Source organism: Stegostoma tigrinum, chromosome 20 (genome assembly GCF_030684315.1).
Source record: "Stegostoma tigrinum isolate sSteTig4 chromosome 20, sSteTig4.hap1, whole genome shotgun sequence".
Lineage (NCBI taxonomy): Eukaryota > Metazoa > Chordata > Chondrichthyes > Orectolobiformes > Stegostomatidae > Stegostoma > Stegostoma tigrinum.
Genome location: NC_081373.1, coordinates 44,287,073 through 44,314,936, shown reverse-complemented (window position 1 = coordinate 44,314,936; position 27,864 = coordinate 44,287,073). Strand labels below are relative to the sequence as shown.

The following is a 27,864-nucleotide window of genomic DNA, read 5'->3' as shown; positions in this document are numbered from 1 at the left end:
GGTCATCTCAATACCTATGGCTGTCTTCAAAAAAATGACAAAATACACCTGTTAAAGCTGTAGTATTGACACACAAGTAACCATTTACACAAGCAATTAGAGCTTACTGTACACAAGATAGATGAAAAGAAACATTCCTTTTGGCCAATGTGTCAAGGATTGGCTTTTAGATTTACCTGGGTGATAACCTGGCTAGTATTAAATTAGGAGAGATTACCTAATCTAGGATAGTGTTGTTCAAAAGGTTAAGAGGTGATTTGAACCAAATCTTCAATCATGTAGCTAGTTTCTCAGTGTTCAATATCTGAAATCAGCAAATTGCAGGTTTGAATATCCTCCTGACTAATTGATTTACCATTGCCACAACAGGCTCAATTATTTAAAATGTTATTTTTCTTTTTTGTTGCTGATTTCTCTATCTCTAAGTATCTAGCTTCATTCTGGAGGGCAAGAGCCAGCAGAAATTTGTATAGTCTGTTTTTAATTTTCATCATCTGTCAACCTAGTAGCTATTGAAATCATGGGTGCAAGGGTTATAATTAGTTATTCTGTTGACTTTCTGAAGACTTGCACTTTAGCACGCACACGCACGCGCACACACACGCGCGCACTCACGCACACACACACACACACACACACACACACACACACACACACACACACACGTGTAGTAGCTAAATGATTTATTTCCTGTTAAGCCAATAAAAATGTTGGTGATGTGCAAATTTTACAGTTGGAAGCATTATGAAACATTTCCTTTAGGGGGTGCTGTTGCTGCAGACCAAAACAAGTAGGTTTCCTGACACAATTTTAACCTCACTGCGAAGGCATCCCTGGAAGGGGCAAACCTGAAGAAGTTACCCTTCTCCCTCCGGACCAACATCAGGGAATCTCTCTCCCACTGCAACTCTCTTGTAATCTCCATCTTCGGTCTGCCTCCCTCTCTCTCCCTATTTATTCCAGTTCCCTCTCCCCATCCCCCTCTCTGATGAAGGGTCTAGGCCGGAAACGTCAGCTTTTGTGCTCCTGAGATGCTGCTCGTCCTGCTGTGTTCATCCAGCTCCACACTTCATTATCTTCCGTCTGTGTTATCACTTAATTCTTCAACAAATTTACTGTTTCATTTTGAAAGTCGTAAGTATACTTAATTGTTGACGACGACTAATACTATTTGAGTTGAGTATATCCTCTTCCTTAAAATTGTTTTCAAATAAGTAATTCCTCCGGCCCATTCTTGAAGCCAATAAAATGTCTTGATAGATCAACAAATGGCTATGATTAATGGGTCTTCAACTGAAATGAAGATGACCAATATAAACAATTAATTTGGATCTTAAGTTAGCATAAATATTATTTATCGTTTTCCAGGAGGCAGATCATCTCTTATTCTGCTTCTTGCGTAGCTGCTCCTTTTTATTTTGTTTTATTTCATACAACAGAGGCTTAGTCAAGCCCTAAATCCCTTCACAGAGTAAGTATCACTGAATGAATTGTTTAGATTCACAAATGTAACTGGTGCCATGCCCTTTCAAAATTTGTACCAGTAAATGTAATTCTGCTTGCCATTTGACGCTTGTGCTATATTTGGACACAGAATGAATACTTCAAAAGTTGCATTTAATTTTGGTAAAGGGAAAGATGAAGTGCATCACAAAAATTTGAAAATTTTGTTAAAATTGAATGCAGTTTAATTTGGTTTAGAATTGGATTTGAATTTTACAAAGAAGTGGCATATAAGTGCAACATCTGAAGTTGAATTTATACATAAGATTGGGACACAATTCCAATATGATATGTATGCAATTCAGGGCACCAACAGGTGGTCGTACCTATGGCAAAGGTATAGTGAATGTGCAGTAGATGTACTCCCAGAATTGAGTACATGAAGTAATTGAAAAACTGGGACCATTTTTATCTAAATATAAACAAAAGGAGAGGCAAATTTGACTTGCATGAATTATGAAAGATTTTAAGAAGATAAATAATAAAACACTTTTTTTAATAGGCTGGTGTATCTGGTCATAAATCAGGTATTATTAGAAGGAAATGAAACAATTGTGTTTGATTAGGAGAATTCAGTTGCTAAAATACCAGTTTGTTTATTCAACACTTAATGTGAACTTTCTACACACTCGTGCTTCTGAGACAGTACACTACTCAAACCATGACCATTACCTTCTAGGAGGGCAAGGGTAGCAGATTTATCAAAACACCACCACCTGCAAGTTCCCCTCCAAACCACTCATCATCCAGACTTGGAAATATATCCCTGTTTCTTCAGTGTCTCTGGATCAAAATCCAGCTTGCTACTGTCTTTAGGCCAAGTAGGGATGGACTATAAATGTTGGCTCATACAGCAATGCCCACATTCTGTGATTGAATTTTTTTAAATGAACAAATGTTCTCTCCATTCAACGTTGGGAAATCTGAAGCCATTGTTTGCAGACTCCAGTCCAAGTTCCTTTCCCTAGCTACAGATTCTTGCTTTCCATGCAACAGTCTGGGATTTAAACCAGGCTGTTCACAACAATAATGTCAGATTTAATGCCAAGATGACCAGCTGTGATTAGGATCAGGTAGATAGTTTTAGTTAATTTCATAAATAATTTAAGGTTCATTTTTCATTTACTCTTATGAAAGCTATCAGGTCAAAAAGAAAGATGAGTTAAACTGCATAAAAGCTGAGATGCTGATGCAGCAGACAGGCTTTGCAGAGGTGCAACGTGGCTGATCCTAATCCCGAGGGAATATTTGAAATAGACTGAGGATGACCCCTACTATACCAAGAAAAACAAATCAATGGGATTTATTCAAGAATGGGAATGAAATACAGGCCTTGGACAGGAGACAGAATGACGGAAAGATGGAGAGTGGTGAGAATAAGAGTAGCAGGTGCCTCACCACTTCTGGAATGTGTTTGTAAAGAAAACAAGGTGTTTGCCTAAAATAGACTATTTCACAATTCAGTATATGTATTGACTTCATGATTTGCAATGTACAAATATCTGAATGCTCATTGACTTAGTGTTCACCCTCAGAATCATTTCTGGGTGGATTCTCCCAATGTTGACTCAAAAGTCAATCATTGTGATCTGTGCAGACAATCCACAGCAGTGTCATCCCTTATTTTGTAGAGCTTGTTTAAAGTATCTTGGGAGCCTTCATTATGTTAAACATGTTATGTAACTATACAGTAAATTGTTGGGGGTGAGAAATTAAGGAATACGTGAGTTATCTTCATTCTTGCCCTGCTCATTTGATGGAATTATCTGTCATCTTACTGAATACTTTCTAATTCTATTTCAGGCTATTGAGAGAGGAGTTTACTTTGAACTAGCATATTCCCCTTCTATTAAAGATTCTACAATGAGAAGATATACCATTTCAAATGCACTTAGCCTCATGCAGATATGTAAAGGAAAGGTGAGCACAAGAGTTATCCTGTCCTGTCAGAAACTGTTTAATCAAGATTATGGATGAGGCCAAAGAAGTCTTCTGATTGTTGTTCAACAATTAGTTGTGTACAATTTTAGTTGAGTTTTTAAAGTATTTGCTTTGAAACCATGTATCATGGACAATGACAAAGCAAAATATAATGATTTTTGAGGAGGATTTTGGAACCACGAGCTATTCCCAGTTGTCTGAAAACATCTTCCACAATTAGTAATCTTTTGCAATACCAAGGAGCCGTGTGTTTTAATCGCTTTCAACTTGCTTTCGGAGATCATATTTAGAATGTTTGCTGCAAAAACAGGCCGCTCAACCTGTTTTTTTTAGCATCTGGAAGGGAACAGAAGCACAGCTTGCGTTGTTGTTCATTCCAGTGCCACCTTTTAAAGGCTCCCTGCCAGATAGTTCAAATTTGACTAAGGACAAGATTTTTGTCAAAAGGTGCATCCTGGCACTTTTCGAATTGTTTTGTTGCATTGGAATTGTCACATCTATCTGATGGTTGCTGTATTGCCTTTTTTTTGTACTTATTCATGAGATGTGGGCATTGCTGGCTAGGTTAATTAAATGTTGTTTTATTCCTTTATGCACTGTTAAGTTTGTTATGCTGCCCTCCTTGAATTCTGAAGATGGCAGATAAACCTTTGATCCCAATTTCTTCTGTAGTAATTAGTTGATAAAATCAAACCTTTTTTCCATTTTCATCTAGATATACTAGATTTAACACCATGACAGCTGCTTAAAAATATTAGTTATTATATGTTTCAAAAAAATCAATAGTGATCTGGACTGTGGAGTTGCACTGACAGAAACTGGTGATGTTCACCATCGGTATCCTTTGAAACTGACAACACTTTTGGCATCACGTCTAAGTGTAACTGGGCTATTAATGGTGTTTTAAGTTATTACAAATGCCACAAAGCATCTCTGATCCTGGAGAAGTAATTTTATTTTTGCAGAACTTTCATAGCTCGGGAACATTTTATATATTTTGTTTATAATGTGCTTGCCCAATCGTCATTTTAAATAATGAATGATTCTGTGTGTTTTACCTCCTAGCTTGCTTTTGAGAATTATTCAGTGTGAGTAACTGCTTGATGACATTGCTATATGCCTGGAAATCACTTTGCCCTGGAAATTTAAATTAACAACAGCAGATGGGGAGAAAATCTACACCTAACTCATAGAATCCCCACAGTGTGAAAACAGGCCCTTCGGCCCAACAAGTCCACACCAACCGTCAGTGCATCCCAACCCAGACCCAGAGTCCAATAGATCTTTGATCAGCTTTCATTTGAGGTCAAAGCAAGAACTATCACTTTGCTGGCAGAAAAATCTGGAGCATTGTGTTAGCCATTGTCATTAACAATCAATTTTGGATTATTATTTTCTTCTCAAATCTTGCCATTTGTTTACTAACTAAGTAGAGTTCCTGAGATGACAAGGGGTGGAGCTGGATGAACACAGCAGGCCAAGCAGTATCAGAGGAGCAGGAAAGCTGACGTTTTGGGCCTAGACCCTTCTTCGTTCCTGTTGTTTCAGGTCTAGGCCCGAAATGTCAGCTTTCCTGCTCCTCTGATGCTGCTTGGCCTGCTGTGTTCATCCAGCTCTCCCCCTTGTTATCTCAGATTTTCCAACATCTGCAGTTCCTACTAACGCTAAATAGAGTTCCAGTTTGTTTTCGTGGCAGTGTTGATAAAATGTAGGACTTGTTCTGTGTAAAATTCTGCAACCATATGTTCAACCTTTATGTTTCTGTCTTGTTTCTTCAGAATATAATTATGTCAAGTGCAGCAGAAAGGGTAAGGTTGAACACATATGTTGAAAGAGAAATCAATCGTACATTTTATTTACAACTTTGCTTCTTTTATCTCTGTCTCCTACCAGAGCAATGACATCTTCTGCAGTAATTTTATTAATAAGCCCACCAGAAGCTGTGTAGCTAGATCAACTGGTTAAAATATAAGATATTTCAGTGTTTAAAAGACTGTTTGAATCATTTTCAAGAGAAAAACTCACATTTTGAGCAATTGAAACAATGGCAATAATTCTGAAGTTAATACTGTTGCATAGTTGTGTTTAATGGTTAATAATTTCAAATACTTGATATGCACTGTAACAGCACCATAACAAAGACAACTGCAGAAGATTTTTCAGAGACAATCAGATTGCCAAATACAGTAATTTAGGATGTTCACATGCTGTTGTTGGATTCTAATTCAGTAATGTGTGCAACTTCATGTTGTAAATATAGCTATCAATATGTTTGTATGGTGAAATTAGAATGGATTTTTAAAAAATTATTAATTTGGTACAACAGCAGAGTATTTACAATTCAATTAACTTGGACCAAAATTTCAGTTTAATATTTGAATATGAAGTGACACCATTGCATTCGTCACATCCCTCACTATATTGAATCGAATTGAATTAGCTTTATTGTCAGATACTCACATGAGTACAGTGAAACGTTTACAAGTTGCCACTTACAGTGCCACCTTAGGTACAGAGGTACCTGGGTAAGATTCTTGAGTACAAATCTTAAGGTGGGGAGAAAAATTAAGTAAATAAAAAGAATAACAGTCCTTCTACAATAATATAATTTATGGAAAATAAAACTTTTTTTAAGAAAATTTAAGACAAAGTCCACTTAATCCATTTAACAGCTCTGGACTCGAGGACCTGACCTGCCGGTTGGAATCCCAGGCCAGACCCACTACTATACCAGGAGAAAACACTGCATGCAGTCACAGGCTTGCTGAAGCCGCCAAAAGGAGACCCAGACCAATACCAATGAACACTGCCAGAAAGAATCACAGGCTAGGACCAGACCAGCCATGCTGTCTTGAAGATGCTGCAGACGCCCCAAGGAAACCCGGGCCTTTGAAATCACCGGCTCGGACCTACCTCGTCTTCAGCCATGGCCAAAGCAGCCTAGTCAAAGGACCCCCACCCCCAGGACACAGTCACGAAGAAGGCCGGATCCATACCACTTCTCCACTTTAGCCTCCTGGAACCACCTCCCTCACCCAAAGCTGCTAAAAGAAGATAAGATGAACTTTGTTAGGAAAAAATCAATTTAAAATCTTGGGGAGGAAGAAAAGAGAAGGATGCGGTAGGACTGATAAACGGTCAGGCCAGGAGCCCAAATACTTCCTACTGTGTTGAAATTAGAGCTCATTGTAGCCTCCTATTGTAACTAACTCTTTTCCAAAACCCCTCTTAAAAATGTTTTATTGCCTTGGATTCTGTCTCCATTTACAAACTATTTCAACATAGCATTAGCAAGTCAAATCATACCAGCTTCACATTCACTGAATTTGCAGCAGTGATTATAAAACATTCAGTAACTCTCAGAATTACTCAGTTGTTCGTAACCAGACTTTAGAAATAATGGAAACAAATTACTGACAAAACTGAGCAGGTATGGCAGCATCCATGAAGAAAGCAGAGTTAACGTTTCCGGTCCAATGACCCTCCTTCAGAGGTCACTGGTCTCAAATTATTGACACTAACCAAAACATCAAAGAAATTTTGTATTTACAGGATGGAAGCCATGGAATGGTGACTTTGTACATTTTTCACTGTATACATGTGTTCCTGTACTTGAGCGCACGTGACAAAATCTAAATCTAACCTAAATCATGACTCTGAAAGCTTCGACTTTCTCGGTCTCTTTAACAATCTACAGGTTTCTAACCATACACTCTGTTCTGGATGTGTCACAAGCTAAACTAGGATAGACGAGCTTTTTCTGACTGTCGTACATTGAATTGTCTGATTATTATTACTACAATGCCCATTTGCTACCTGAAATGTTAACAAATATAAATCATGCACCTTTAATGACCAGGTGGATATCCAAATTGTACTGTTTAATTATAATGCCATGTGAATTGTCCTGGCACATAACTCAATTATAAGATTAATTGCTGAAAACAGGTTTTCTACCACTTGGGGTAAATGGGGATGGACAATAAATGTAGTTTTTGCCAATGTTTCCCCGAATCCTGCCAATCAAAACAATATGGCCAACTTGGGGAAAGCTACCCAGGATAGATATCATTGTGAAGTGTGTAAAATGTTTAAGATGCCAAAATTGGATTTTTAAAACATTTTTTCAAAAAAGCAATTGATTTTTTTTTTCCTTTTTACAGCCTTTGGAACTGAGAGGCCCTTATGATATTGCTAACCTGTATCCTTGACCAAATATGTTTGGTGTGGAAAATACTTAAGCACTTCATGCACTGAGTCTATTCTTAATAATTTTTACCTGTGCTCAGTTTTCTAACAAAGCAAAAGTGGCTTTTTACATTAATATTTTGCATCAATAATGTTTATACGTACTTCACACACTGGGGAAAGTGTGAAGAAAATATCTTGTGAATATTCTTTATCATGTTAGATATATTTTAGTCATAAAATGTTTTGATGAATAGTGTTTGTAATTTGTATGGCACTTTTCACTCAGGATATCTCAGAGCTCAACTTTGTGCATTACTCTTATTTATTTTCATTGTTTTATGAGCGATGTCCTGCAACTGCAGTGAGTTGAATAAGTGATTATTTATCCTACCTTTTTATGAAGGTATGGATAGAAAGGAATATTTGCCATAACACTCAGAATCTTTTTCTCCAATAATTAGTCCCCCAAGTAGGTAGGTAAGATTTCCATTTGGCTATTCATTGAAAAGAGCAATTCCCATCAGTGCAGAATTTCATCATCACTGCTATAAAATGTAGCCTGACTTGTGGACAGAAGCCTAATATTGGGGTTGAACCATAACCTCCTTCCCACAAGACTGCTCTTAATTGGATGAAGTGACAGATTATTATATAATTGAAAGTCAAGCAAAAGTTTAATAAATAATGTCCTTTTTTTCCCCCAACTCAAAACTAAATTCCACCCTTCTGTTATTATAGCATGGTCCTTGACAGCCACAATCTAACATTAATGATATTCCGTAACCCATTGATCTAATCTTAATCTTGAATCCATATCAGGTCTTGCTCTGAAAGCTTCATAATAGATGTTTGTGCTTTGCATTATTTCCATGAACTGAGGGTCTAGAGGAAAATAGGTGATGAAATAATTTGGTTGTCCTCAATTAGATCACAGTGATCTCTTTTTAAGGATGTAGTAATATAATGCACATGACATCTGTACCTAAAATCAGAAGGATTTTGTTATGACAGTTAAGATGTTAACAAAACCTAACTTGCAAGTATAATTTACATTTAAATAGTTGAATTTTATAATAAAAACTAGCTACAATGTTAAGAAAACATTTTTCCTGTTCTATAAAGTCATAATCCTTGACTAAGGTATTGCAAGTGGATTGCTTTTTGGCTTATCAGAAGGAGATGCCAAAGCAGCTGTGTCAACCAATTGCCGAGCGGTCCTTTTGCATGGAGGTAAGTAATGTATCAAAAACAGTCATTTAATATTGAAAGCCCAACAGCACAACAGCTGACGTTTCGGGCCTAGACCCTTCTTCAGAGAGGGGGATGGGGTGAGGGTTCTGGAATAAATAGGGAGAGAGGGGGAGGCGGACTGAAGATGGAGAGAAAAGAAGATAGGTGGAGAGGAGAGTATAGGTGGGGAGGTAGGGAGGGGATAGGTCAGTCCAGGGAAGATGGACAGGTCAAGGAGTTGGGATGAGGTTAGTAGGTAGGAGATGGAGGTGCGGCTTGGGGTGGGAGGAAGGGATGGGTGAGGAAGAACAGGTAAGGGAGGCAGAGACAGGTTGGACTGGTTTTGGGATGCAGTGGGTGGAGGGAAAGAGCTGGGCTGGTTGTGTGGTGCAGTGGGGGGAGGGGACGAACTGGGCTGGTTTTGGGATGCGGTGGGGGAAGGGGAGATTTTGAAGCTGGTGAAGTCCACATTGATACCATTGGGCTGGGCGATGTAGAGGTCAGTGCACCATACTACCACTGCGCCACCCTTGTCTGCGGGTTTGATGGTGAGGTTGGGGTTGGAGCGGAGGGCTGTCCGTTCTGCGGGGGAGAGGTTGGAGTGGGTGAGAGAGGTGGAGAGGTTGAGGCGGTTAATGTCTCGACAGCAATTAGAGATGAAGAGGTCGAGGGAAGGTAGGAGGCCTGGGGGTGGTGTCCAGGAGGAGGACTTGTGTTGGAAGCGGGTGAAAGGGTCAGTGGAGGGAGGGTTAGGTTCCAGGTTGAAGAAGTAAGCTTCCCAAGCGGAATATGAGTTGCTGTTCCTGCAACCTTCGGGTGGCATCATTGTGGCACTGCAGGAGGCCCATGATGGACATGTCATCTAAAGAATGGGAGGGGGAGTGGAAATGGTTTGCGACTGGGAGGTGCAGTTGTTTATTGCGAACCGAGCGGAGGTGTTCTGCAAAGCGGTCCCCAAGCCTCCGCTTGGTTTCCCCAATGTAGAGGAAGCCACACCAGGTACAGTGGATGCAGTATATCACATTGGCAGATGGCCAACCCCGCCCACAGCCAACGCCGACGGAACCCCGCCCATGGCCGACGACCTCATCGCTCCGCCCACAACCTCCACAGCCAGCAACCCCAGAGAAGACAGCCACACTGAACCCTGCTGCATCTTCACCATCCCCCCCCCCCCCCCCCCCCCCAGACCTCCCACTAACTGAGGACAAACGGTCAGTCCTTAGTAAGGGGCTCACCTTTGTCCCCCTACAACCACACATCAACGAATACCAGTCACGATTGGACATAGAACAGTTTTTCTGCCGTCTTCGCCTCCACGCCTACTTCTTCAACCTGGAACCTAACCCTCCCTCCACTGACCCTTTCACCCGCTTCCAACACAAGTCCTCCTCCTGGACACCACCCCCAGGCCTCCTACCTTCCCTCGACCTCTTCATCTCTAATTGCTGTCGAGACATTAACCGCCTCAACCTCTCCACCTCTCTCACCCACTCCAACCTCTCCCCCGCAGAACGGCAGCCCTCCGCTCCAACCCCAACCTCACCATCAAACCCGCAGACAAGGGTGGCGCAGTGGTAGTATGGTGCACTGACCTCTACATCGCCGAGGCCAGGCGCCAACTCTCCAACACCACCTCCTTCCGCCCCCTCGATCATGACCCCACACCCGAGCACCAAACCATCAGCTCCAACACCATTCATGACCTCATCACCTCAGGGGACCTCCCACCCACAGCCTCCAACCTCATTGTTCCCCAACCCCGCACGGCCCGTTTCTATCTCCTTCCCAAAATCCACAAACCTGCCTGCCCTATTCGACCCATCGTCTCAGCCTGCTCCTGCCCCATCGAACTCATCTCCACCTATCTGGACTCCATTTTCTCCCCTTTGGTCCAGGAACTCCCTACCTACGTCCGTGACACCACCCATGCCCTCCACCTCCGCCAGGACTTCCAATTCCCTGGGCCCCAACCCCTCATTTTCACCATGGACGTCCAGTCCCTATACACCTGCATTCCGCATGCAGATGGCCTCAAGGCCCTCCGCTTCTTCCTGTCCAGCAGGCCCGACCAGTACCCCTCCAGCGACACCCTCATCCGCCTAGCCGAACTCGTCCTTACCCTCAACAACTTCTCTTTTGATTCCTCCCACTTCCTACAGACTAAGGGGGTGGCCGTGGGCACCCGCATGGGCCCCAGCTATGCCTCCCTCTTTGTAGGTTACGTGGAACAGCCCCTCTTCTGCACCTACACAGACCCCAAACCCCACCTCTTCCTCCGTTACATTGATGACTGTATCAGCGCCGCCTCTTGCTTCCCAGAGGAGCTCGAACAGTTCATCCACTTCACCAACAACCTCCACCCCGACCTTCAGTTCACCTGGGCCATCTCCAGCACATCCCTCACCTTCCTGGATCTCTGTCTCCATCTCAGGCAACCAGCTTGTAACTGATGTCCATTTCAAGCCCACCGACTCCCACAGCTACCTAGAATACACCTCCTCCCACCCACCCTCCTGCAAAAATTCCATTCCTAATTCCTCCGCCTCTGCCGCATCTGCTCCCACGATGAGGCATTCCACTCCCGCACATCCCAGATGTCCAAGTTCTTCAAGGACCGCAACTTTCCCCCCACAGTGGTCGAGAACGCCCTTGACCGTGTCTCCCGCATTTCCCGCAACACGTCCCTCACACCCTGCCCCCGCCACAACCGCCCAAAGAGGATCCCCCTCGTTCTCTCACACCACCCCACCAACCTCCGAATACAACGCATCATCCTCTGACACTTCCGCCATCTACAAACCGACCCCACCCCCCAAGACATTTTTCCATCCCCACCCCTGTCTGCTTTCCGGAGAGACCACTCTCTCCGTGACTCCCTTCTTCGCTCCACACTGCCCTCCAACCCCACCGTATCCGGCACCTTCCCCTGCAACCGCAGGAGATGCTACACTTGCCCCCACGCCTCCTCCCTCACCCCTATCCCAGGCCCCAAGATGACTTTCCACATTAAGCAGAGGTTCACCTGCACATCTGCCAATGTGGTATACTGCATCCACTGTACCCGGTGTGGCTTCCTCTACATTGGGGAAACCAAGCGGAGGCTTGGGGACCGCTTTGCAGAACACCTCCGCTCGGTCCGCAATAAACAACTGCACCTCCCAGTCGCAAACCATTTCCACTCCCCCTCCCATTCTTTAGATGACATGTCCATCATGGGCCTCCTGCAGTGCCACAATGATGCCACCCGAAGGTTGCAGGAACAGCAACTCCTATTCCGCTAGGGAACCCTGCAGCCCAATGGTATCAATGTGGACTTCACCAGCTTCAAAATCTCCCCTTCCCCCACCGCATCCCAAAACCAGCCCAGTTCGTCCCCTCCCCCCACTGCACCACACAACCAGTCCAGCTCTTCCCCTCCACCCACTGCATCCCAAAACCAGTCCAACCTGTCTCTGCCTCCCTTACCTGTTCTTCTCACCCATCCCTTCCTCCCACCCCAAGCCACCCCCTTCCATCCCACCTCCCACCTCCATCTCCTACCTACTAACCACATCCCACCTCCTTGACCTGTCCGTCTTCCCTGGACTGACCTATCCCCTCCCTACCACCCCACCTATACTCTCCTCTCCACGTATCTTCTTTTCTCTCCATCTTCCGTCGGCCTCCCCTCTCTCTCTATTTATTCTAGAACCCTCTCCCCATCCCCCTTCTCTGATGAAGGGTCTAGGCCCGAAACGTCAGCTTTTGTGCTCCTGAGATGCTGCTTGGCCTGCTGTGTTCATCCAGCCTCACATTTTATTATCTTGGATTCTCCAGCATCTGCAGTTTCCATTATCTCTGATTTAATATTGTCGTTACATTTCAGAAAATTTTGGTTGGTTCTTTTCTCCTTATCTGTTATATTTACTGAATATGGGACTGCAAAGCTTTATAGTGTGTTCTGGTTAGCAAGGTCATCAGAACTTCAGAATAACTGATGTCTCTAGTCTAGTTTGTTATCGAGGACTGTCGTGTAAGAAAATAAGATTACAAGCTCATCATATGCAGAATTAGAGATGATCCTATGTCCTACAGTCTGACGTAATATTAAATAAAGCAGTACATTACCTTGCACTGGTTTGATGTGAAAACTAGGACCTCAGTCTAATAATTTGTCCCAAGATTTTGTGGTCTGACAAAAGCCCATCTTGTGCTAACTGCAATCTAAAAATGATGATAACCTAATATTTACATGATGTGATGATAAAACTGTACAGTTTTCTACCAGTTGACAAGTTTTTTTAATGGCTTTCTGCAATACTATAACAGGAGTGGATGCCACAGTGAAGAATTGGATGAAGACCCTCTTATGTTCCTGTAATCGTATGAATGAATTCACTCCCGCCTAAACTTTGAATTGTGTTTCAATACAGAAACCAGAAAGACTGCATTAGGTGTGATTTATACAGTGAGGAAAGTTCCAGCAATTGAAGAAAAGGATGAAGAAAGACCTCTTTCCAAACGAGCCAAGACCAAAAGTGACTGACAGTGAAAAAATATTATTGTTGAATTTATAGTTTGATTTTAAAGTTTGCGAGCTTGAACGCTTTTCTTTTGTAAATAATGCTGTTGAAATAGGGCTGTGTTCTTTAAATTGTACTTCTGTAATTACCACTTCACATTTTATTCCATCAGCAGTGATTTTGAATGCACAAAATTAAGTTCTGCAGCACATTTTGTTGCACTAACACGTTTAAAATCTTTAAAATCTAACTTTTCTCATTGTGAGAAAATGATTTTCCAGGATGCTGGTGAGTACGAGTTCAGACTGTGGATATTCTTGAATGAATATTACAACTGACATAAAACCTAGCACAATGGATAAGAATTATTAATTTTTTTAAGACTCAGTAAGACTAACAATCAACATTGATGTTCATTTATGCGTAGTAGTACATAACAAATATTGTCTGTTTTCCTAGACAATATGTTTATGTGAATCTTATTTATCATACAATCCTAATAAACTATTGTGTGAATCAGTAGATGGTGTTGTACCCATTTCTCTTCAAAGAATAGGCTTAACCTGTGGGTCCTGCATTGTAGACCTGCAGTCGGTTCCAAGAAGTTTTCTAATCTAAAAGACAATGCATTTTCTGTATTTGCATATTCTTTCCATTGTATCATAATGAGCATCTTCGATTAAGCCAGTGCTTGTCCATGCCTTAAAGTTTTCTGAAAATATGGGGAGGTGATGTGAAAGGAGGAGCAAGCCAAAGGTGGAGGCTCCTCATGCAGGCACTTTGTAATTGTTAGGCATTCAAGTTCTCATTTCTGTCAAGTTATCTGGTTTTCCAATGATCATGTGAGATGGTACATTTAAAGAAGTTGGGTGGGGGGGCTGGTAAATGAGTCCAAATCAAATAGAGAAGCATGGCTTTCTATGGTGTACATACATTAGTGACAAAGTAGCAGTGCAGGTTAGTAAGGCCAGTATTAACCAAGAGGGAAAAAAATCGGTGCGCTTCTGGAGCGATAGAGAATTGAAAAGTGATGTCAAGCTTGTATGGTACTGAATGATTTGGATTTCGTACAATGAAAGAGGATATGTATAGACACTGGAGAAGGTACAGCAAAAGTTTTACTGCAATGATATCAGAACTGTAAGTTTATTACTATAAGGAAAGATTGAACATGCTGGGACTTGCTTAACCAAATACATTATCATCTTCACAATGTACTTTTTTTAACCTATCTTTGCTTCATCTGTAAATTTAATCACCAAGCCTTCAAACCCCTAATCTTTCTTATTCTTGTAAACTGCAAACAATTGAGAGCCCAGTACTGTACCCTGTGAAACCCCACTTGTTACATCCTGCTGACTTTTTTTTTGAAAAAGGACTCATTGTTTTCTTCCAGTCAGTCTATTTTCTATTTATGTCGGTATGTAACTCCAAGTACCACAAGCTCTTAATTGTCCCATGACCTTTTATGTGTAACCTTGTCAAATACCTTCAGGGAATCAACAAGCTGTATTTTTAATCCACAGAGCATGTTATTCCTTCAAATAATTCCAATAAATTGGTTAAATAGGATTTCCTTTTCACAAAACTATGCTGACTCTTCCTGATTATTTTGTATGTTCCCAAGTGTCTAGTTACAACCTCCATAATGATTGATCTGAACAGCTTCCCTACAACAGTTGTCAAGCCTAGCTGGCCTTTAGTTTCCCATTTTCAGCAATCCATCCCTTCTTGTTATTTTCCAGTAAAATAACATCTTTGTAGAATCTCATTGGTTTTGGAAAATTAACACTAACACATCATCTACCTCATTAGCTATCTTTTTTCAAATGCTGTCCATCAGGACCTGGAAACTTATCAACCTGCAGTTCGATCAGCTTGTTTAGTACTGCTTCCCTGGAGATTAGAATTTCACGAATTTTAAGTCTTCCGTCAACTTCTTGATCCTATAGGTATTACCGGGATTTTTTTTGTACACTCAACAGTGAAGACAAGCAAAATATTTATTTATTGCCTTTTTTAATAATTTATTTACTGATAACTGCCCATTCTCAACTGCTGGGAGACCATGTCTCTCATTACTTACTCTTTTCCTTTTTATTGAAAGAATTTAACGGAAATTCTTGCCAACTTCTTTTCACATTTCTAGCTAGCTTCCCCATGGCTCTATGCATCCTGATTAACATTTTTAGACATTCTCTACCACTGTTCATATTCTGACCTGCCATTTGGCCTGCCTCTCTCCTTTGTACAATTAAATGCTTTTTCCCTTAAGCTTGTTGTTATGCTTGAGTTCTTTAATTAACCACACATGGTGTCTTCTTCCCTTTTTAATTTTACTTTGTAGTACAAATGGACTTACCTTGAGCATCCTGAAATATCCCTTTCAATGCCTGCTACTGTTTTTCTACCGATCTATCTGCCAGCTTAATTTCTCAGTCAATTTGGTCACTAATTTTCATTACCACGTAGTGACCCCATCTTGTTTTAGACCCACACTTCTCCCATTCAAACTGCATGTAAAATTCAAATGTGTTGTGATTGTTGTCTTGAAGATCGTTCATTACTCATGCCACATTACACAATACCAGCCCTGATATAGCCAGGCCCCAGCTAACCAGAACCCTGTCCTCCCAGACCAATCTTTGAGTCATGCAGTCACTTCACTAACCTCATTCATCCTTTGCCAATTTGTACATGGCTCAGGCAATAATCTGGAGATTGTTATGTTCTAAATTAAAAAGTAGAACCTCAAAACTAACTTCATACTCAATGAGCAGAGCCTCTTGCTTTGTTCTACCTATGTCAATGATAGCACCATGCATTGGGAAGGAGAGGATCCAGTAGTGCTGGTCCAGGTTGCTCTCCAACTGTGACCAGATATCCTGAAATCTTGCCACTGTGTAGTCAACTCAGCCATCTGGACTTGCACTGTTTGCTGGAAGGAACTGTGTCAGCCCTCCTCACTATACTGTACCCTACAACCATGACATTCCCCTTTCTCATTTCCCCAATGTGAATGGCTTCCCGTACCAAGGTACACCAGCTAGTTAGCTCTTCCATCCTGACACACTTTTACATCCAAGCATGCTGAGAAATCCACAAACTTGTTGGACAGATGGAAAAGCTGAGGCTCCAATGTCCCATCGTCTGGATCACCTTACCTTTCTGTCTTCTGCCTCCTCAGGAAGATATAAGTGCAAGTTTAGAAGGTACAAAGCAAAAGGGAAAGAGAAAAGATGAGCACAAAGATATATGGGGCTTTGGTGCAAATTAAAGCTAAGATGACTAACAAGGTTACAAAGATAAGTCTAAAGGCTTTGTCTTCATGTGTGGTGCATGCACAATAAGGAAAATGAATGAGCTCAAATAAATGCAACTTTATAATAATTGTTTGTAATTCCAAAGACATGGCTATAAGGTTATCAAGAATGAGACCTGAACATTCAGTGGTATTCCTTAATTGGAAAAGACAGATGAAAAGTGAAAGGAGGTCAGACAGTCTTGTTAGTAAAAGAGCAAAACAATGAGGTAGTGAGAAATGATGTACGGATGGAGATAAGGATCACTAAGTGGCAGAAAATTGTAAGTCACCAAGCAGTTGTGGAGATGGAAGGGAAGGCATTAACAAGAAATCGGATGTATGCCAAAACTACAAACTGTAATCATGAATTATTTTAATTTATAAATGACAATGGCATTGTGCAGGTAGATTATCTGGAGTGTGTCTGATCGTGTTAGACAAATATGTTGAGAAACCAATCAGAGTACAGACTGTTCTAGACTGGGTAATGTGCAATGTGAAAGGATAAAACAACAATCTTGTGTGGAGTTGCATGGGGAAGGGTGATCATAATATGGTTGAATTCTTCATTAGGATGGATAATACAGTAGTCAAAAATAACAAGGTGTAGAGCTGGATGAACACAGCAGGCCAAGTAGCATCAGAGGAGCAGGACAGCTCATGTGTCGGGCCTAGACCCTTCTTCAGAAAGGTTTCTGAAGAAGGGTCTAGACCCGAAACATCAGCCTTCCTGCTCCTCTGATGCTGCTTGGCCTGCTGCGTTCATCCAGGTCTACACCTTGTTATCGCAGATTCTCCAGCATCTGCAGTTCCTACTATCAATGAAGTAGTCAAATCTGGCCCTGAATCTAAATGAAGGATGGTATAAGGTGCAAATTGGCAAGAATGGATTAGGAACTTTGCCTAATCACCATTAACCCCATTCATATTTAAAGAACATGTGTGTGAATTGTAACAATTACTCATTCCAGTCTAGTCAATGTAAGAAAACAAGTGCAGCAAGCATTTAGGAAGAATATGGTGTATTGGCCAGCATTGCACAGAGATCTGAATTCAGAAGTGGTGATGTCTTACTGCACTTATACAGGGCCTTGAAGAGGCAACTGGAATATTATGTGCAGTTTTTGTCTTCCTACCTAAGAATCTGCTTGCTATACAGAAAGTGCAGCACAGGTTCACTCGGCATTACCAGTGAGGAGAGATTTGCTCAACTGGACTTGTATTCATTAGCGTTTAGAAGGATGAGAGGTGATCTGCTTGAAACGTATAAAATTCTAACAAGGCTGGATGGACCAGATTCAGGGAGAAGGTTTTTCCTCATGGAGAACTTGGGGACACCATGTCAGGGTAGACCATTTCGAACTAAGAGCAACTATTTCTTCTCTTAAGGGTAGTAAATATGTGGAACTTTCTACTACAGAAAGCTGTAGAGGCCAAGTCACTGATTATATTGAAAGGATAGATAAATGTTTAGATTTTTTTAAGGGCATTTAGGAGTGTGGAGAGAAAGTGGGAATATGGCATTGAGATAGAGGATCAATCATGGACACACTGGATGGCAGAGGAGGCAAGAAGGGCCAAATAGCTGTGAGCACTGCACCACATGAGCCCTAAAATTTGGAACTCAGATCTAACCTTTTCAGCTTAATTAATAATCTCTTTCATAGTTGTTAGAATAATTAGCTAGCCAGTTTTAATCTTTGCTGTGCCACAAACTGAATTGGCAACTTCAACCCAACAGCAAAAAAATTGGTGGGCTCTTTGAATTGCTTAATTGCACCTGCCTGTTAGGTAGCATTGATGTGTCAATGGCCAACAATTTTTGCATCCTTTATCTTCACAAATGACAGAGTGATGTGAATAGAGCTAATTACTAGATATTTGAAATGATTTTTAAAAGTCTCGACTCCATATTTCATACTTTTTTTGTTCTTTGTATCATATTGTCTTCAGTGTTTTCTAAGAAAATCTCAAAAATCCAAAACAGGACAGTACAAAAGCTTTTAAAATAGAACTCGCTATTAATACGTTGCATCAGAAATTGTCCCTTTTTACAGAAGAAATCCAAATCAACATTATGAAACATCATAATGCTATGGAGTTCACAAGCATGCTATCTTGAGCAACCTGCCCACAATAATCTAAAAGCGCAAGCTACACACAAATTTTGCAAGCGCTTTGCTTATGTTTACTGAGAGTGGATTGCATTCTGCTGTGCAGTGTCAATAAGTGTGACACCATAATTTATCAAGTCTTTCTGTTTCCTCTGATCAATATCCAACTTGAGACATTTTACCTTGATAAACTTTCTCCCTGCTGCAATCTATCATTGTGCAATCCATATTAATTCACAATATGTCTAAACTATTGGAATCATCTACTATTTTTAAATGTAGCCTTATTCCTCTTTACTTCAGTTTCACATAAATAACAATAAATGCTTAAAATGTGTACAAAATTTACAAATTTCAAACAACTATAGAAATATACAAATTTTACATCATATAGTTGATTACATCCTTATTATTCAGTTCATAAGTTTCGCATATCCTCACTTTCTGCTTTTCCATATTCAGTACTTACTCATACCTTCATTTCTTCCAATTCTTATGTAAATAAGAAATTATTTTTAAAAGTTGGGTTACCATCTTAATTGAAATGATGGAGGGATGTAATAGAACTTAATTTTTCACCGTTGCTGATTTAGATGTTGAGTCGTGAAATCCTTTGCAATTTTTTAAACCTTATCCCTCCTAGTATGTCGAACACTTCAATCATGCGCTGGTAGATGACTCCAACTTTCAGCTTTCCAATATCCCACAGCCTTAATTCCTTCACCATTCAAGATTCTCAATAAATTGATTACTGACAGATCCACAGAGATTCCAATCTTCTTTGAAAATAATCTCAACATTCCAGGTCTCTTAGTTCATTTTCATCAAATTGTGAACTGAAACAATTGCAATAAATTATCACAGTACCACATCACGTTTAAACTAATGTTCTAATAACAAATTGTGAGTATTGAAATTCTCACAAACTGCCAGAGCAGGAGAATGCACTGTCATCCTTGGGGGATGGCGATGGGATGTAATTTGCACTGAAGCAAGCTTCACTTTGCTGACTTCTGTGAATTTTGCATAAATTGGTTAAGGATTTCCTTCGTACCAGTTTGCCACTGTAGAGCAAGATCTATCGGTGTCTGTGCATTCTGTAATAAGACAGCGCCAATTACGAAATGCAAATATAAATGCAACATTTAATATGTAACAAATAATTATTGAAATGTTGAATTCTCAGAGAAATGCAGAAAATTGGAGCAGGAGTAGGCTGTTCAGCCCTGCTCTGCCACTCAATATAATCATGGATGATCATCCATCTCGGGAACTTACTTCTGTTTTCTCTACATACCGTTTTAGACCTGTAGATTTGAGAACTATATATAACTCACTTTCTTGAAAACATTCAAGTGTTTTGGCTTGAACCGCTTCCTGTAACAGAGAATTCCATCCAGAGGATTCCTGCTGTCTGGGTGAAGAAATTTCTCCTTAGTCTTATATGGTCTGTCTCATTTCTTTAGACTGTGATCCCTGGTTCTGGACTTTCTATTCATTAGGAATGTCCTTCCTCCATTATCCTGCCTAGCCTGTTAAAATTCTATAGTTTTTCATATATCCCCCTTCATTCTTTTAAACTCCAGTGAATATAGTCGATCTAGTTTCCCTTCATGCATCAATCCTGCCACCCCAGGAAACAGCCTGGTAAGCCGCCTTCACTCCGTCCACACAACATCCTTCATCAGATAAAGAAAACAAACTGCACACAGTGCTCCAGGTGTGGATTCATCAATACCATGTATTACTGCAGCAGACATCCCTGCACCTGTCTTCAAATCCTCTTGTTATGAAGGCCATTGTGCCATTTGCCTTATTCCCCACCTACTGCATCTCCATGCTTTCAGCATTAGGTGTACGAGTCTTGTTGCACCTCCTCCTTTCTCAATCTATTGCCTCTTAAATAATAATCTGCCTTTTTTTTATCCACATGACACATCTGCATTTCGTAAATCCGTACTGACTGGCTGATTTCATCTCGTGGATTTGCTTGTCACCTTTTTTCTTAAAACATCTGTGGTGTTACAATGCAATTAGATAATGTACAAAATAGGAAAATCTGAAATATTCCACCCTATTTGCCTATTCCTTCTAATTTTAGGCCTGATCAACTGGCTCTCGATCCATTTCCTAATCCCTTCCTTGGTATGGCTCCCACTGCCTTTAGCTTGCCCCATGTTCTTTGTTTCTTTAATTTCACATAATTTTCCGGTGTCTGATGTGAAAATAGAACTAATCATCAAATAATCTGTCTTTTCTTTTAAGATGATGATAGGTCGGTCCATGGATAATTCCATTTCCCTGCTCCCCCATTAGTTATGAATCTCTTAAATATTTGTTCAGTTTTAATGAAGGGCTTAATCTGGAAAGATTCAAGTATTTTCTCCAATGCAGCTGATTAATATGTTGCATTTCCTGCCTTTCTCGAACGATTCGCATTAGTTTTACTCATTGGTTTTTTAAAAATCAGAAAAAAAAGTGTTGATCTAAAAAATTGATCATTGTTTTGCACTTCAGGTAATTTCTTAATTATACCTGCCTTCCCAGGGACCATTACTGAGTTAATGCTGAGCAGTTATGTTGGGGTCAACACTGCAGAGATTTATAATTTACATAGTTTGAGTGTCTAATTAATGCTGTGCAGTTCAAGAAAGCATATGCTGATTGTAATGCTGGCTACCACAGCAATCAATTGGTAATACATTTAACACACACTTTATTAAACATAAAGGAATATGTTTAAACAGGCCCTTCAAAGATGTTGAACTGAACTTTAAACAGTTTAGATTGGAGAGTAATTTCAATCACATGACCTTTAAATTTATTTTAGGCAATGAAATCTTATGCTATTTTGAAGATATTAGATAATTCAAATTTTTGAAATGAACTGCTGTAGATTATATTCATGATTTTGAAAATTCTTGCTGCAAACTTGACATATTGTACAGCGGCTTGTAATGGACCAAACATCTGTCCAAAACTAACGTCCTTTCTAAGCATCTAACCCTAACCTTTCATTAGAGGTCAGTGAAAGAATGTAATGGATTTATTTTTCTTTCTCACTGAGGAAATCTCACTTGCCAGGATGACTTTCCCCAAATTAAGCAAGGAAAATGGGAAAATGTAAAATATAAGTATTTTATAATATAGATATACACACAATTCTTACTTGGAATTTAATCACCATTTCTACACTGTCGCTGGAACAAAATCCTGGAACTCTCTAGTGGTCCTGTTGGTGTACTTGCCCCCATAGACTATGGCTATTCAAGTTGGCAGCTCACCTCAACATTCTCAAGGCTAATTAGGGACGAGAAATTAATGTTGGACCAGCCAGTAATGCCCACTTCAGTGAACAAATAAGTAAGAAGCTGAAAAGCCTCATAACTAGAGTTTCCAGTTGGTTTAAAATGTTGTCTTAGACATTGTTATTAATATTATTGTTATTTACCTTTAAGCTAACCTCTGGTTATCGTTTCACTGACTATCTTGATTCAGGTTCTTCAAAACGGTGTAATAAATTATGCCACTTTGTGAAAGAACGTTCAAGGAATCTAATTTCAAAGTCTTTCCATGCTTTAAAGATTGCCAATTGTTGTACTTACACAGTTTTTAAAAGTTGGATTGGCTCCATAAATCATCAAAAGTTTCATCAACCGGTAACGACTCAGTCTGACTGCATCATGCATAGGAGTGTCTCCTTCCTTCAGAAAATATAGTTTCAGGAATAAAGGTCACCATTCAACAAAATCATTTTGTTTCCACCACTTTTCATCACGTGTAATCCAACTTCGTATAAGAAAATTCTCCCCAAAAACGAGATTAAAAGCCCTCGTGAAACTTCTGTTTCCTCAGGCAAGTGCACCCTCCCTAGGTAAAGGGACCCAAGCCCATGCAGCTTTAGCATTCAGAGGCAGTAAGAACTGCCGATGCTGGAGTCAGAGATAACACAATGTGGAGCTAGAGGAACACAGCAGGCCAGGCAGCTTTGGAAAGGGCCCCGACCCGAAACGTCAGCTTTCTGGCTCCTCTAATACTGCCATGGCCTGCTGTGTTCCTTCAGCTCTACACTATCTTATCGCAGTTTAAGTATTGTTCGCCGAAGCCAAAGCTTATTGAGTCAGTCAATGCTGTATATGTACTTCGTTGTCGCTGTGCAATAACCAGAATACAGAAACAGTAACTGATTTTAAATGGTTGCTTGATGAAACAATTGCAAACTCCGGTAATGAAATACATAACATGCGCTGATGTTCATTCTTTAGTCTCCAGGTTGACCACAAGCCCTGCCATAAGTACCCTTTGATTTGGAGTAAACCAGCCTGCCCTTCTAAGTTCTAGGTGCCCAATGCCGCTTATTGACTTGGTAGAAGTATTTACTTGCTGCGAGTAGAGTAGCAATGGAGTGGAGAGAAAAATCGACCGTCAATTGTGACTCACAATATCCAGAACACAAATCAAAGGCTTCCAGCCGTAGTACTCACGCTGGCCGTGAATAGTAATACACTTATCTCTGGCGCCTGAATGCTGCTCATAGCCTTACTCAGACCCTCTGACATGCTGAAAGTGCATCTGAAGCCTGTTTCCTAGGAACGCTCCTACCTTTGCGTCCCCACCTGTACTTTGATCAATTAAGCATACCATATTGTAAAGATGGCAGGAGAACAAAGCAGGTATCGAATTCTCATTGTTAGGTAATTCAAGTAAAGGGTATTATTATTGCTGTGCCTGATATCCCAAAGCCTGTAAGGGAGCTACTTTCAGATCATTGGAGATGGTGTGCTAACTTTACTGCTTTTCACGAAAGGGGACGAACACAGGTCCTGACCCTGATGATCTGCAGCTGCCGTCGCCCGGGGGTAGCCAATTAAGTGGTCGTGCAGCCTTTCGGAGTTCAACAGCCCGGGAGGAAGGTTCGGCTGTTCAGGCAAGAAGGAGATTCCAATAGACGGGCTGTGTATGCGACCTTCCCGCTGAGCTCGACTCTCTGTGTCAGTCCCTTCCAACACAAAGATACCAGCAAACATCCAAAAGCTATATTTACTTGCTCCTGCCACTTTCAGCGCACTCTCTTTAGCGGGAAGGCGTCGGACCATTGATCAGATATTAACCTTTCCTGGTCCTGCCTCCGCACTCTAATACTCCGCTGCTAAACATCACCTTTTCAACTAGTACCACCCCACTGTCGGACATCAAAACAAACTTCCTTCTAGTTGGCCCCGACTTTTGACTTTAGCCCAAACTCAAACACCATCTATTAGTCGGATGACATTCCATTTTCCACGTAAGTTTTCCACATTTCTTGGGACGTGGACCTCGCTGGTATGGTCGTATTGTCCATCCACTTTGTGCTGAGGTGTTGGTGGACTTTCTTTTAGAATCATGACAGAACTAAATGTGTTGACGGGGTCGCTACAGATAGCAGACAAGGGTCAGCCTGAGCTGTGTGGTGAGTCTCGTTTAGGTCTAACGCGATAGGGTTGGAAAATTTGCTTCACGAAAGGGCTTTATTGAAACAGATGGGCTATTGGCACAAGTTAACAGCTCATGGTCAGCAGTGATATTGAGTTCTAAATCGTCTTATGTTGTCTTTCTGTGCTTATTAGGAATAGGGTTCAAATGTTCCATTGCATTTCATATTCCAGAAAGTATAATTCCACATTAAACAACTGTTAAATAGCTATCTTGCACATCTCAAATCAAACTTGAATCTCGATGTCAGTGCTCTGGTATGCTATAACCTTTGATACCACTCAAGTCATCCGGTGTAGTCTATATATAGTAGAAGAATTAAAACGCTGTGGTACAACCTTGCGCTTTACCACTCTCTTTTACAGAAGATATAAATCCAATATAACATAGGTAAGATTAAATAGAACGGATTCTATATGCATGAACTAATACATACTATATCTCTGGCATTCAGATCAGCACCACATGCGATAAGATGTTCCGCGCATTCATAATGCCCAGTTCGGACAGCAACGTGTAAAGGAGTGCTGCAGAGCTGCATTAGACAAAAAAAACACAAAAAGCAGTTATTGACACATTCGCTATCGCAAGTGAATCTTAGCTATGATACTTGATTCTCTCGGTAGCTGCTTACCTTGTCTTTGGCGTTTACATTTGCATCATTGTTTAACAAGGTTTTCAGCACTTCCAGGCTACCACCACGACAGGACCAGTGGACCGCTGTGGCGTTGAGCTGTGCATGAAGCAAGTCAATGTCACTGTTAGTAGAGAATCTTTCACGAGTAGTGTGGATTAAAGTGGCATGAAAAAGGAAGGTCTGATCGCGTGATGAGATGGCATAAACCATGTCAAATATAGTACCACGCCATGCCTGTTCCTTTTGCCATTTGATCATTCTCAAACTAGATCAAAGAAATACAGGAAAAAGACTCAGCCATTAAGGCCCCGACTCTGCTCTGACATTGAATAAAATCGCTATCTCCGTCTGTAATGTTATTTAACTGACAAAACTCGGTTGATTTCACATTAGATATACAACTAAATGATCCAGGACGAATTGCTGTTAGTATATCCTTTAGTCCCAGACTCCTGAACCAATATAATAGTAATTATCACATTAATCCCCTTAAATATCTTTAAAGCTTTCATAAAATCACATTTTTATCTACATTCCAGGGGATACAATCCGCCCTTATACTCTCTTGTAGTTGAATTCAGATTTTTGGAAGACAGGTTTGGTGCAGCCCTTGTAAGCAATGGTTCTAGTTAACATCCCGTTGGTGCACATGACTTTAGCATTACTGATTTCACCCCGCGCTGCTGCGCAGATAATGCACGGTAAAGGATCAGTACCATATCTCGAAATTCAGTGGAGGCTCCGGCTTCTAGCAGTTTCAATACAATCTCCTCGTTCCCCTCGGAGCAAGCCCGGTGCATGGCAGTCCTGTTAAACTGTTTGAATACGAAAAAGAATTGTTTGGTTTCATTTCATCATCCAGAATTACAAAACAAAAACATGTTAATAATGTTGGATTGGCTTTTCCTTTTACCTGGTCGCATACGTCTGGTTGTCCCCCGTCAGCCAGGTATTTCTCAATCACAGGGAGATTATTCTCCAGCGCCGCTTTCCAAAAAGTCTCCACATCTACAGGTCCGATCTGGGTCAAACACAAGGAGCAGGGGGTTAGATTCTTCCTTCCAGAAGACCAGCTCGCCTTCTTTGCGCTCTTACTGTTGTGACGGCTGCCTTGAACTTACAATAGCGTCGGGTTCCTGCTGCGTTGGGGCTTCCACAGCCACGGCCTTGGGATGCTTGTGTTTCTTCAGGCTGACAAGGAAACGGAGGTCATCTATCGTTTCAAGTTTCAGCCTCTGCGCAACAGGCTTGACCTAAACATACAAGAGCGACAAAGGTTAGTGACAGCGGGCACACACCATCAGTCGATCATCAGCCGGAGGGGAGCGCGACATGAATTGCCATTCGGATGGTCAAATCGCTGGTCCCATGCTGATGACTTATTACATTCACACGTACATTTTTGCAGCGTGGCACCGGCTGCAGCTTCTCCTTCTGGTGCTTGTGGCTGGGTATGAACGGGAAAAGCGCCGTTTGGCTTTTCAGGCCGTCCTGTTTCTCGATCGCCATCGCCGAGCAATACTCTCCGCTGCCAAACTCTTCCCGCATGGCTGGTGTCTCGGCCTCCCATCCTCCAGATTTCACCTCACTCTGCTTGCCTGTCACCTGGCGGTAAAGAGAACAGCAATGACTTTCGGATGGGGAGAGCAGGCCCGGCCCCCGGAAGCCCAGTTTGCTGCAGGAGCTCAGTTCGCAGTCCCTGAGCTTATCCAACAGAAATAACTCGTTAACCATCTTCTCTGCTTGCCCGCCTTCGGGTTTAGGAAGAAGGGCTGTTAACTTGAATTGAGCTACAGGTAACATCCCAGCTCAGGTAAACAGCTCCATCCGAAATATATATTTAAACAGCGAACTTCATGTCTGTATTCACAGCTCCCCCGGTATGAACGCTCCACAAAACTGAGCAGCTTTGATTTAATTAGGCAGCTTCCCAACTAGTGGAACACCATGGGTACTAGGGCAGTTTAAATGCAAAATACCTCCTGGTTCATTGTATACCCAACCCTAACAATAAAGAACTAACCAAGCGTACATGTGACTCATCATGGTAATTCTACTTAACCACATTATTAACAGATTCATTTGTCTTGTAAAACATTTGATGGGGATGAATACAGTAGCCGCAGAAGTAACAAAGTGCAAACCCACCAGCTTCTCGTATTAAATATTGTTTCTTTTTGTAACACGATTCTTTTAGATGGCAATTCGCAATCAGGTGACAATAAAGACAAAATATCTGTAAAATTCCAGTACTGGATGTTTATCACTAGTACAGACATGTACTTAAACAGTAATTTGGTGTCCAAAAGTTCCTACCAGATCTTCAACTCGCAGCATCACCATGTTGCCAGTCGTTCTTGTGGAGTGGAGCTCCTTTTGAGTTTAGTCGAGTTTCCTCAGCGAATAACTGCAAACTCCTGATGAGAGACTCCCAGCCCACCTCCCTTATATATAGAATGGGCGCCTCTGGGTGAGGTCATGTTCCAAGCTGGGAGCTTCAGCCAGAGTTCAGCGAGAGCCAGCGCTTCCTTGTCATTCCTGGCATAGTAAGAGGCGTGATCTCATGTCACAAGACCTTTTTAACTAGGGATGAAAGGCGCCTTTAACACAGACAAAACTGCATATATTAAGCATCTGAAATGTAATCCTTGTGCTATTAGAACTGACTGAAGGAACAAACTATGCTAATCATGTTGCCACCTCATGTTTTGCGTGACAGCTGTCTTGCTGAATTCCAGAAATTCCTTTCACCGGCCGAGCAGATCCTAGAAACAAGGGCGCGTAAAATGGATGCATGTTACAATTCACCTTGACTCAGAGTCAGGGCTCAAACACAACGTGGACAGCCTCTGAGTTTCCGTTACATCATTTTAATACGTCTCCCTGCTGGGAAAAACGATTTGTCACCGATTCGAAAATACGTGTATTTCAAACCAGATGAGCAGCTTATTGGTCAGATGGACATTT

At 41.3% G+C, this 27,864-nt stretch overlaps 2 protein-coding genes across 5 annotated transcripts in view; one reads left to right on the top strand and one right to left on the bottom strand.

Moving 5' to 3' along the window:
- Positions 1–13,892, top strand: part of rpp30 (ribonuclease P/MRP 30 subunit) — a 36,724-nt gene extending 22,832 nt beyond the window's left edge. For 3 of the 4 annotated variants that reach the window (XM_048551327.1, XM_048551329.2, XM_048551330.2), the window contains exons 8-12: positions 3,307–3,423; positions 5,223–5,252; positions 7,608–7,645; positions 8,786–8,865; positions 13,281–13,892. In XM_048551327.1, the coding sequence (XP_048407284.1) occupies positions 3,307–3,423; positions 5,223–5,252; positions 7,608–7,645; positions 8,786–8,865; positions 13,281–13,393 (378 nt within the window). In that variant the 3' untranslated portion in view covers positions 13,394–13,892. Of the gene's footprint in view, positions 1–3,306; positions 3,424–5,222; positions 5,253–7,607; positions 7,646–8,785; positions 8,866–13,176 lie in introns of all 4 variants that reach the window. The other variant, XM_048551331.2, reaches the window with a different exon arrangement.
- Positions 13,893–17,404: 3,512 nt separating this feature from the next.
- LOC125461674 (ankyrin repeat domain-containing protein 1-like) lies at positions 17,405–27,466 on the bottom strand. Its single transcript, XM_048550635.2, has 9 exons — positions 27,214–27,466; positions 26,296–26,502; positions 26,019–26,150; positions 25,811–25,918; positions 25,614–25,712; positions 24,895–24,993; positions 24,697–24,795; positions 22,394–22,492; positions 17,405–19,885 (listed from the first exon to the last, which is right to left on the bottom strand). The coding sequence occupies exons 1-9, from the start codon at positions 27,238–27,240 to the stop codon at positions 19,787–19,789; spliced, it is 969 nt and encodes a 322-aa protein (XP_048406592.1). The 5' UTR covers positions 27,241–27,466; the 3' UTR covers positions 17,405–19,786.
- Positions 27,467–27,864: the final 398 nt, after the last annotated feature.

Bases quoted from the DNA above. Each gene is read 5' to 3' on its own strand.
- LOC125461674 (XM_048550635.2), bottom strand. From the start codon at position 27,240: ATGGTGATGCTGCGAGTTGAAGATCTG. The intron at 25,713-25,810 runs GTAAAAGGAAAA...GTATTCAAACAG, and splicing joins AACCAGACGTATGCGACCAG to TTTAACAGGACTGCCATGCA. The intron at 19,886-22,393 runs GTAAGTACAACA...GTCTTATTACAG, and splicing joins ATCCAACTTTTAAAAACTGT to AATGCACAGACACCGATAGA.